At 39.5% G+C, this 12,025-nt stretch overlaps 1 protein-coding gene across 1 annotated transcript; it reads right to left on the bottom strand.

Moving 5' to 3' along the window:
• Window positions 1–9,753: 9,753 nt before the first annotated feature.
• LOC120930721 (olfactory receptor 1468-like) lies at window positions 9,754–11,626 on the bottom strand. The gene is made up of 2 exons (XM_040341897.1): window positions 11,545–11,626; window positions 9,754–10,867 (listed from the first exon to the last, which is right to left on the bottom strand). Exons 1-2 carry the CDS (start codon window positions 11,624–11,626, stop codon window positions 9,801–9,803), a joined length of 1,149 nt encoding a protein of 382 aa, XP_040197831.1. The 3' UTR covers window positions 9,754–9,800.
• Window positions 11,627–12,025: the final 399 nt, after the last annotated feature.

Raw genomic sequence — 12,025 nt, 5'->3', positions numbered from 1 at the left:
GTTATTGGAGCTTTTTAGCTCAAATGGTAGTAATTTTTTGATATCTTATTATTTATTCATATGTAATTTTGTAATATGTAATACACTTTTTATATCTATATCATTGTCCGCCACTGCCTTGGTAGCCCCTTGGTTATCCTTTGGGACACAATTTCTTGGTTTCCCATGGGATAACACCCCCCTTTTTTCTTCTATGCTTAGTTTTTGGCTACGGTGGTGATGCCTAAACTTACGGATGTGACTATTTATTGACCTATTAGATATCAATGAACAAGTGATTGTTGGGGACATGCTCATCTTTTCTTCGATGTTTGTTAAGGAAGAATGGACCAGACTGTCTTGCATTGGTTCTCCTTTGGAAGCTGCAGTGGAGAAAGGTGCAGGTGCTGGTGTAAAAGCAGGTCAAACTTAAGGCAACATCCAGCAATGCCGGAAAGTCTCTGAACGTTCTGACCGTAGGTGTATGTCGAGCTGGATGGCAAGCTAAATAAGACCTTCAATTGTAGCAGGAGTCTCTATTCAGGCTAGCTCGTCTTTGAGAGCTTCAGATAATCCTAAGCATTACAGGTACCTAAGAGCTGCCTTATTCCAGCCTGTATCTGCGGACCACTTGCGGAAGTCAATGGTATAGTCCTCCACTGGGCGCCTACCCTGCTGTAGCGTATGCAGGGCGGTTTCAGTGGTGGCCACACATTGCGAGTCATTATACAGTTGTGACATAGATTAGAAGAAAGCATCCATAGAGCTCAGAACAGGGCTCTTCTACTCCAGTAAATTATAGGCCCACATTTGGGGTTCTCCAGACAATAGGGAGATACTGAACCCCACTTTTACAGTCTCTGTGGAAAACATTCTGGGCTGAAGGGCCAAGTATAACAAGTATAACAAGCAAGAGTTTTTGAAGGCCCTAAACTTTTTCCAATCACAGGGAAATAATACAGGCGTTGGTACCCGTGGCTCGGGAGGAGGGACCACCACCGTAGGTGTAAATGTGGTACTTTCCTGCGTAGATGAAGCAAATGACGCTCTGGTGGATGTTGGGCTGGGATCCACAGGAGCCGGAGACAACATTAAATGCTGCAGATGACCCTGCAATCAAAAGTAGATTTCTTGTAGTCTCTGTACTTCTTGCATGAGGGCAGTGGCCTGCTGGCACAGAGCCTCAAATGGAGAAGCAACTCTGTTGGCCTGTGACATGGCTGGATTGTACTGTCACATACATGATCCGAGGCCAAGGTGTTGAGTGTGCTCCCCGTGAGGCTCAGTGCGGTAAAGGTGATGTAGCTGTCATCGGTAGCAGTGATCGCTGTCATGTCAGTGGTAGCCCATCCCCCCACCGTTAGAATCACTCCCTAGGACACACTTAACCCCCTGATCGCCCCCTTGAGTTTAACCCATTCCCTGCCAGTGTAATTTATACAGTAATCAGTGGCTATTTGTAGCTCTGATCGCTGTATAAATGACAATGGTCTCAAAATAATGTCAAAAGTGTCCGATGTGTCCACCATAATGTCATTACTAGTAAATTAATAATAAAAATGCCATAAATATATTCCCTATTTTGTAGACGCTATACCTTTTGCGCAAACCAATCAATATACACTTATTGCAATTTTTTTTACCAAAAAATGGGCCAAATTCAGAGAGAATCGCCTATCTTTAGGCAGGCGTAGTGTATCTCAGATACACTACGCCGCCGTAACTTAGAGCGGCAGGTCCCGTATTCAGAAAGAACTTGCGCTCTAAGTTACGATGGCATAGTGTAAATGGGCCGGTGTAAGCCTGCCTAATTCAAACTAGGCTGGTAGTGGGCATGTTGTATGTAAATGATTTGTGACCCCACGTAAATGATGCGCTTTACGAACAGCGCATGCGCGCGCATGCTCAGTATCACGTCAAATTTTCTCCCTAAGATACGTTGGGTCAATGTTTAGGCGACGTGAACGTAACCTACGCCCATCCCTATTCACGGACGACTTACGCAAACGATGTAAAATACGACGCTGTTCCGACGTTTCCAACGTCCATACCTAACATTACTTACCCCTGCTTTATGAGGGGTAAAGTTATGCCTTACGTAAACGGCGTATATAGATGCACAGGACAGAACTACGTTTGTGAATCGGCGTATCTAGGTCAATTGCATATTCAACGCAGAAATCAATGGAAGCGCCACATAGCGGCCCGCGTAAATATGCACCCCAAGATACGACGGCGTAGGAGACTTACGCCGCTCGTATTTTGGCAACCATGAGGCGTATCTGGTTCTTTGAATCAGGCGCCAAGATACGACGGCACACACTCAGACTTATGACGGCGTATCTGGCCCAATATGTAGAATACATATTGGCCCAAACTGAGAAAGAATTTTTTTTTTTATATATATTTTTGGGGATATTTATTATAGCAAAAAGTAAAAAATATTGCTTTTTTTTTTCAAAATTGACACTCCTTTTTTGTGTTTTGTTTATAGCGCAAAAAAAAATGCAAAGGTGATCAAATACCACCAAAAGAAAGCTCTATTTAAGGGGAAAAAGGGACATCAATTTTGTTTGGGTACAACGTTGCACGATTGCACAATTGTCAGTTAAAGCGACGCAATGCCGCATCGCAAAAAATGGCCCGGTCATTAAGCAGCCAAATCTTCCAGAGCTGAAGTGGTTAAGCAAGATCTGTGCTTTATTAGCTGCAGTGAAGGGCAGGGGAGACCTGTCACCTGCCCATGTTATTACATTGGATTCTTTTTAGCCTACTTGTGATAATAATAAAGCTAAATGACAAAAAATTAAAATAGTAATGAAAAAATAAGAAAAATAACATATGCAGTGTAGGGCAAGCATATGTATGTGAGCATAAATTGCTCCACACATGAGAGGTATCAATGCAACCATCAAAGTGAGTACAAAACAACGACAACCACCCCAACATATAACTGACCTTAACAGAAAGGAGTTCATGGAAGGGCGATGCATGTCAATCAAAAAAAAATATAAATATATATATATATATATATATATATATATATATATATATATATATATATATATATATATATATATATTAGCTCAACTTACCAGCCAGCCTGAAAAAAAACAAATTGTCTTGTCCAACAGTTGCACACATTTGCTAATGTTAAAGGGGTTGTAAACCCTGATGTTTTTTCACCTTAATGCATATAGGATCGCTGTATAAATGACAATGGTCTCAAAATAATGTCAAAAGTGTCCGATGTGTCCACCATAATGTCATTACTAGTAAATTAATAATAAAAATGCCATAAATATATTCCCTATTTTGTAGACGCTATACCTTTTGCGCAAACCAATCAATATACACTTATTGCATTTTTTTTTACCAAAAAATGGGCCAGATTCAGAGAGAATCGCCTATCTTTAGGCGGGCGTAGTGTATCTCAGATACACTACGCCGCCGTAACTTAGAGCGGCAGGTCCCGTATTCAGAAAGAACTTGCGCTCTAAGTTACGGTGGCGTAGTGTAAATGGGCCGGGGTGAAAAAACTTCTGGCAGTCGCCGCCCCCCCAGCGAGGATGCACAGTCTTTCTGCGCAGGGTTCTCGGGTCTTGATAGGATAGATTGATAGCAGCTCAGCCATTGGCTTCCACTGCTGTCAATAAAATCCAAAGATCCACAGGCGCAGACACGGGAGCGCGCCCGCAAGGTAACCCCAAAGAGAGCGCTTCTCCTAGGGGGTTATCTGATGCGAGGAGCCGGCGAGGGACCCCAGAAGACGGCGTTTGGGGCCACTTTGTACAAAACAAGCTGCACATTGGAGGTAAGTATGACATGTTTGTTATTTAAAAAAAACAACAACAAAGCTTTAGTATCACTTTAATGCCTAAGCACAGTTTTGCAACTTTGACATGTGTTAATAAAACTGTAAATATCATCACAACTACTTTGTGTATTCAGGTGAATTTTACCTGGACAACTTGGGCTTTCATTAGTAGACATGTGCGTTGCCGTTTGTAACAAATGGATTTTCATACAAATTTGTTAGTATTCGTACATTCGGATCAATTCGAACATCCGTAAAGCTGAAAGAACCAAAATACGAAAATTACGGAATTACGAATAAGCCAAATAACGAACAAGCGAAAATACGAACGTACGATTGGACAATCTTACTAAAATACGAAACACTGAAAAAGCGAAAGAACGAAAAATAACATCAATAAAGAACGATATGCATTCTGTATTTTAAATCCTTTGTCTGTTCGTATTTTCATTTGTGTGTTTTGTAAATCCGTTTCTTTGTCTGTTCGTAAATGTGTGTACTTGTATTGTTCTTTCGAATGGGCAGTGTAGTTAGTGAGTGATGTATCTTACTTAAAGTGGAGGTTCACCCTATAAAAAATTTCTAACACTATATCCAGCCCAGTTCTGCAAATAAAATGACACTGACCTTTTTTTTTCCCCTGTAGATATCGTTTAGCCATAGAATTCACCGCGGCTTCCGGGTAGGGAATCCCGCGGGAGTGGGCGTTCCTATTGACATGTCAATTGATTGACATGCTAAACGATGGCGCACACAGCACATCACGACTTCCCGAAGGAAGCTCGAGTCAGCTCGGCTCTATTCGGCGCCTGCGCACCGGCGCCGAATAGAGCCGAGCCGACCCGAGCTTCTTTCGGGAAGTCGTGATGTGCTGTGTGCGCCGTCATTTAGCATGTCAATCAATTGGCATGTCAATAGGAATGCCCACTCCCGCGGGATTCCCTACCCGGAAGCCGCGGTGAATTCTATGGCTAAACGATATCTACAGGAAAAAAATAAAAAAAGGTCAGTGTCATTTTATTTGCAGAACTGGGCTGCATATAGTGTTAGAAATGTGTTATAGGGTGAACCTCCACTTTAATATCTTAGCCAATCAGCTTGTCTCTTTTGTGCTGAGTCACATACTGTAGGAGAGTGTAAAGCCTCGTACACACGATCAGACTTTTCTGTGGATTTTTGCCCGAAGGGAGTTGAAACCAAAAAAGTTTGTCTGGTGGAGCGTACACACGTCGGATCTTTTTGGAAAATGCTAATTTTGAAGTTTGTTGGCAAAAAGTCAGACCGTGTGTACGAGGCTTAACCTGCCTGGCGGTCTTCCCGAGTCTGACACGGGGTTAGATTTTCCTGCTGCGAGCGGAAACCCCGAGTCAGACTCGGGCTTGCCTCGCTAGATCCACAGGCACAAGTTACTTACCTTGTCCCTGGATCCAGCGATGCCACCGCGCTGTGTGAGCGAGTGGGACCTCGCTCGATTCACACAGTGCCTCCGTGTGACGCCGATCTCCGTTCCCTGCGACGTTACGACGCACGGGGACGGAGAACGGCGCCAAATTCAAAAAAGTAAACAAACACATTACATACAGTATACTGTAATCTTATAGATTACAGTACTGTATGTAAAAAAAACACACACCCCTTGTCCCTAGTGGTCTGTCCTGTGTCATGCATGTCATTTTATATAATAAAAACGTTTCTTTCTCCCTGCAAACTGTAGATTGTCCATAGCAACCAAAAGTGTCCCTTTATGTCAAAAATTGTTTTAGATCAGCTAAAAAACAGCGATAATAAATTATAATCACTTGCAGAATTGTGCGATAGCGATTTGTGGGGAAATTCGTCATAAAAAAAAAATAAATAATGACAGCAACAATTCTGCAACTGAGCAAATTTCAGTGATTTTGATTTGATTACATTATTGAATAATTTTTATTATAATTATATTATTATTTGTTATAATTATTTATAATTATTTATTATATTATAATTTATAATTTTGTTTTTAAAAAAATGTCATACCTGGGATGCCTATTAGAATCTTGTTTGGTCAGATTTAAGTGAGTTATTTCTAAAAATTACAGACCTACAATATAAAACGCCAAATTTCCTTGCAAATAATGGTACCGCTTTTAGCATGTTTTTTCTGACAGAATCATACCGCCAGGGAGGTTAAGAGAAAGTCTATCCTAATATGGATTAGCCGCGTGTTGAAAATTAAACTAAAATACGAGATTGCGAAAGAAAATACAAAATTACGAATCCATTAAACAAAAATGATTATCTAACAAAATTACGAATTTCGAATCAACGAAAATAAATTAGACAGAATTACGAATCATTCAGTATAAACGAAAATAAAACTGTTACGAAATGACGAAAGGGTCCAAATAGGAAAACTTGCATATTACAAAATTACGAATCTTTATGAACCTACGGAACAAGACGAAACAAATCAAAAACAAAAATGAAATGTTGTGTTGTGCACATGTCTATTCGTAAGGCCCTGTACACACGCTCGAACATGTCCGATGAAAACGGTCCGCGGACCGTTTTCATCGGACATGTCTGCTAGGAGATTTTGGTCTGATGGTTGTACACACCATCAAACCAAAATCCCTGCGGACAGACAGCGCCGTGACGTGGCAGTGACGTTGACGCCGCCGCGTCTGCAAACCAGGAAGTAAAATGCTTCCACGCATGCGTTGAATCCATTCGGCGCATGCAGGAGATTTCACTCCACTGGTTAAGCGTACTAACCAGCGGACATGTCGGACGGACGGGTTTCCAGCAGATACGTTTTAAAGCATGTTTTAAAACTTTTGTCTGCTGGAAACCTGTCTGCTAGGCTGTACACATGGTCAGATCTGTCTGCTGAAACTGGTCTGCGAACCAGTATCAGCAGACATGTTCGATCGTGTGTACAGGGCCTTAGGTGGTAAATGGTAATGGATATCTACTGATTTTTTTATTATCAAAGGAAAACTCGCCCAAAAAATAATAATTTATTTTAAATTTAGCTGTATATTTTCTGCCCCCCCCCATCTTCAGTTGCAGAAGTAGCCTTCTTTGTACGAGCAGTCACAAATGATATGAGGAGATTGAGATGGGAGCAACTCCAACAGGATAACCTAACACAGAATGAAAGATCTGCATTACAATAGACATTAAAATATTTGAGAATGTGTCAACGAATACTCAACAATAGACAATTGTATACTCCCATCCCTATCATCAACCAGGAAAGTGATCAAAAAAGACTGTTTGCCATTCTTGAATTAATTTCATTGACAAAGACACTGTTGAATTCCTCAAGGTGGACTTACCAAAAGTGCCAATATTTTATGCACTGCCAAAGGTCCACGAGTCCATGGATGACCAATCAGAAGCTTCCACAGTGATCAGGTGACCCGGAATCAGTAGTTCCGGGTACTGATCTTTAGTTCAGGAGAGACCTTGGCCCCAGAACAAAAAGCCCAGTCCAGTGAGGCTGAATATATGTGTTAAGTCGGCGTGAAGGAGTTAAGCGACCTGAGACTGAACCATTTTTTCCTAATTCTAGAATCATCGATATTTGAATATGGCAATAATATCCCCTCTCAAGCATTTCTTCTCCAGGGAGAGTAGGTTTACTGGTGGTAGTCATTCCTCAGACCTGAAGTCTTCCAGTCCCCGTATTAGCTTTGTTGCCCTTCTCTGAACTCTCTTCAGTTCAAGGATGTTCTTGCTGAGTACCAGAGCTTTGTAAAGTGAAAAAGTTAGAGCTGTATCTCTTGTGTAAATACCCTTTTTTTAATACATGATAACAGTCTGCTGGTATTGCTTGCTGCATCTTGGCATTGCATGCTAGACATATGCACTGCTGAAAAATGTGTTTTTTTTTTTTTTTTTTTGGGTCATTCGTTATGATCGCAATTTGTAAATTAGAACATTTGTAAATTCTTAAATTAGAACATTCTTAAATTAGAAAATCCGAAAATCCAAAAATAAGAAAGAAAATACCAAAATTCAAAAGAATAACTAATTAACTAACTAACTAACTAACTAACTAACTAACTAATAATTACCAAAACAATGGGTATGTGCAGCGGAAATAAACTAATAAATGAAACAGCGATATGCAAATCACAACATATATATATATATATATATATATATATATATATATATATATATATATATATATATATATATATATATATAAGTCCCAATAGTAAGACCAAGGTAAGGATAAAGTCCCTTGTGAAGAAGGTGAGTTTGAATCCTCTGCTGGTGAGCATGACAACAGAATCCTCCACACAATGGACAATGTGCTTACCAGAAAAGATGGACCTCTCTGTGGGAGAAGGTCATGTGAACATGTATCCAATAAGGGATAATATGAAATGATCCATGCAGCAGGAGTGTCTCCAAACAGGTGAGCAGCAAAACTAGGGCTCTCACCTGTTTGGAGACACTCCTGCTGCATGGATAATTTCGTATTATCCCTTGTTGGATACATGTTCACATGACCTTCTCCCACAGAGAGGTCCACCTTTTCTGGTAAGCACATTGTGTGTGTGTGGTGGAGGATTCTGTTGTCATGCTCACCAGTAGAAGATTCAAACTCACCTTCTTCACGAGGGACTTCATCCTTACCTTGGTCTTACTATTGGGGACTTTTATATTATATATATATATATATATATATATATATATATATATATATATATATATATATATATATATATATATATATGTTTTGTGATTTGTATATCACTGTTTCATTTATTACTTTATTTGCGCTGCACATATCCATTGTTTTGTATTGTTTCTATAGGCTTGTGATTACCTATTTGTGTTCAGCTAACATTTCATTTTGTTTATTCACATTGGTTGTTTGCGCTGATTGTTTTTCCTGTTTTAACTAATAATTACTAACCCAATAAATTATAGTTAATGTAATTTCCTTTCAAATTTGGCTGTCAGTAAACGTATTGAATACAAATGTATCCAAGGTGTTAGGTTTAATCCTAAATTCTGACCTCTCCTTCAAGGCCCGTATCCAATCACCTTCTAAATCTTGCTACCTTAGCCTCCATAACAGTTCCAGAATTTCCCCCTTCTTAACTAATGACACCAAAAAACAACTTATTCACTCCCTGATTATCTCCCGCCTTGGCTACTGCAACTCCCTTCTTGCCGGCTATCTTTACAGGCTACCCCCTTCAGTCTATCATAAATGCTGCTGCTATACTTATACACCTCACTAACCCATCTGTGGCTGCTGCCCTCTCTGCCAATCCCTTCACTGGCTTCCAATAGCCCATTGTAAAGAAAAAAAAATTAACTACAATGTACAAAGCATTCATAACATTGACCCCAGCTACATCACCAACCTCATCTCAAGATATTGCCAAAATTGTCCACTCTGCTCCACCGAAGACATCTTGCTCTCTAGCTCCCTCGTCACCTCTACCCATGATCGCCTTCAGGACCTCTTGAGAACCTCCTCTGTCCTTTGGAACTCCCTACCCCAGTATGGCCAGTTAGCTCCTGCCCTGTCCACTTTTAGGTGATCCTTTATTGAATTTATTCAGGGAAGCCTACCCCACATCCAGCTAAAAATGGTGCTTCAACCACCTCCATCAGATCATTCCCTGTAGCCATGACTTTTTGTAGCACCCCCCCCCACCCTTTAGAATGTAAGCTCCATGAATTGTATTGTAATTGTACTATCTCCCTCTATTTTATAAAGTGCTGCACAAACTGTTGGTGCTATATAAAACATGAATAATAATGATAATATGTAATAATTTACATTTTAACAAGAACAACAATTTTTTGGGGAAATACAATTTTTTTAAAACACAACTGTTGGTGAATTAGTTACCTAACTTTATTGATTAATTAATTTGTTTTAATATAAACACATAAATAAGTCAACTGCATAGGCCCATAGAAAATGTTATGGTAATGCTTGGGGATTATTAGAAAAAGTTTATACATCAAGTTGTTTCGTATGTTTCATTCAAGTCTTTGAATAGGAAGCATTTTGCTTATATATGATTCTTCTTAAAGCTTCTTTAATGTCTTCATTCCTCAAACTGTATATAAAAGGATTTAGTAGTGGGGTGAACACAGTGTATAGAAATGCCAACGTTTTACTGAGAATCTTTGTCTGTCCTTCATTTGGAATTATGTATGTGGCAATTAGAGTCCCATAAAATATGGACACCACTGTCAGGTGGGAGCTACACGTTGAGAAGGATTTTAGTTTTCCAGAGCTGGAAGATATTTTTATTATGGTTAAAACAATACACACATATGAAATTACTATCACAAAGAATGGCAGGACAATCACGAGAAAGCACAATAAGGGGGCTTCTATTTGAGGCAAAGACATATCTGAGCAAGAAATGTCCATCACAGGGTAAAAATCACAGAAGAAATGGTCAATCGTATTTGACCTGCAGAAATATAGTTGAGCTATTCCATGTACCAGAATCAGTGCAACCAAAGAGCCTAAGAACCAAGAGGCAACAATTAATTTAATGCAAAGCATGTGGTTCATAATGGAGGAATAATACAATGGAGAACAAATAGCCAGGTAGCGGTCGTAGGACATCATCGTCAGAAGAAGACATTCGAAACCCTCAGCTAAAATGAAAAAATAAAGCTGAGTAATACATCCAGGAAAAGATATGGAGGTCCCTTCATGTAGTACAATATTTAGCATGAAAGGGGAAATATCTGTAGTCAACAAGATGTCAGCTATGGATAGTTGGGTGAGGAAGAAGTACATGGGAGAGTGAAGGTTCTTGCTGATGGACACCAGTGTGATGATCAAGGAGTTGCCACATATTGTCACACAGTAAACGATAAGCAGCAAGATGAAGAGCAATACATTAAATCTGCCCATGTCATGGAACCCCAGAAGGAAAATAACTGTGGTATTGTTCTTATGTGATGCCTTTGTGTAACAAAAAACAAACAAACACAAATTAGTATTAGAAATTAGAACTAATGATACCTTAGATTGGTTTCTGCTACTGAGAAGTGTGCTGGCACTGCTGGCAGTGTTTGGTGTTGTGTTTTCTATACAAAAATCATGAGTAAGTAAAATAGTTTACAAACATCCATGTAGCCTAGTAACACAACATGACCCTTATGCCCCGTACACACGATCAGATTTTCCATCGGAAAAATCTTGGATGGTTTTTCAGACGGAATTCCGCTCAAGCTTGGCTTGCATACACACGCTCACACAAAAGTTCTCTGGACTTTTGACTGTCAAGAATGCGGTGATGTACAACATTACATCAAGGCGAGAAAATTATGTTCAATGCTTCTGAGTATACGTTGAATTGTTTCCGAGCATGCGTCGGAATTTTGCACTTCAGAATTGCTACAGACAATCGGATTTTCCGATAGGAATTTTTTCTGTCCAAAAATTTGAGAACCAGCTCTCAATCTTTTTCTGGCAGAAATTCCAACAGCAAAACTCCAATGGAGCATACACACGGTTGGAATTTCCATTCAAAAGCTCACATCGGACTTTTGCTGTCGGAATTTTCATACAGGGCACAAGGTGTCTATTTTCCCAAGTCTCTCCTATCCTGTGGAACTCCCTACCCCAATCTGTCCGACTATCTCCTACTCTCTTTGGTTTTAGATGTTTCCTGAAAACCCTCCTCTTCAGAGAAGCCTATTCTGCCCCTACTTAACAACTGTACTTTTATTTTCTCCATCAGGTCATCCCAAATAGTTATTACCTTTTGTATCACTTGACCCTCCATCGTAGATTGTAAGTTCTAATGAGCAGGGTCCTTTGATTCTGCCTTTATTGAATTGCATTGTAACTGTACTCTCTGCCCTCATGTTGCCGTCAAGTGCTGTGCAAACTGTTGGTGCTATATAAATCCTGTATAATAATAATAATAATAATAATAATAATAATAATAATAATAATAATAATAATAATAATAATAATAATATATTTATAAAAAATGCTGTATGCATTTACAGAGCTATAACAAATAATCCCCTAATTTCCCTAAATGTTAACTAATACTTTAATCAGGTAAATACCACATTGTAACCACCATATGGAGCTCCATGAAGTCCAACCTATGTGTGTGATTATATGTCAGTATTACATTGTACATTCCTGTATGTTGTGGTTGTTCAGGTGCTTATCTAATAGTTTTTTGAATCAATGTTCCCCACTGAAACTACTGCATGTCTCTGCAAATG

Source organism: Rana temporaria, chromosome 3 (genome assembly GCF_905171775.1).
Source record: "Rana temporaria chromosome 3, aRanTem1.1, whole genome shotgun sequence".
Taxonomy (NCBI): domain Eukaryota; kingdom Metazoa; phylum Chordata; class Amphibia; order Anura; family Ranidae; genus Rana; species Rana temporaria.
This window is presented reverse-complemented; position numbering and strand designations above follow the sequence as displayed.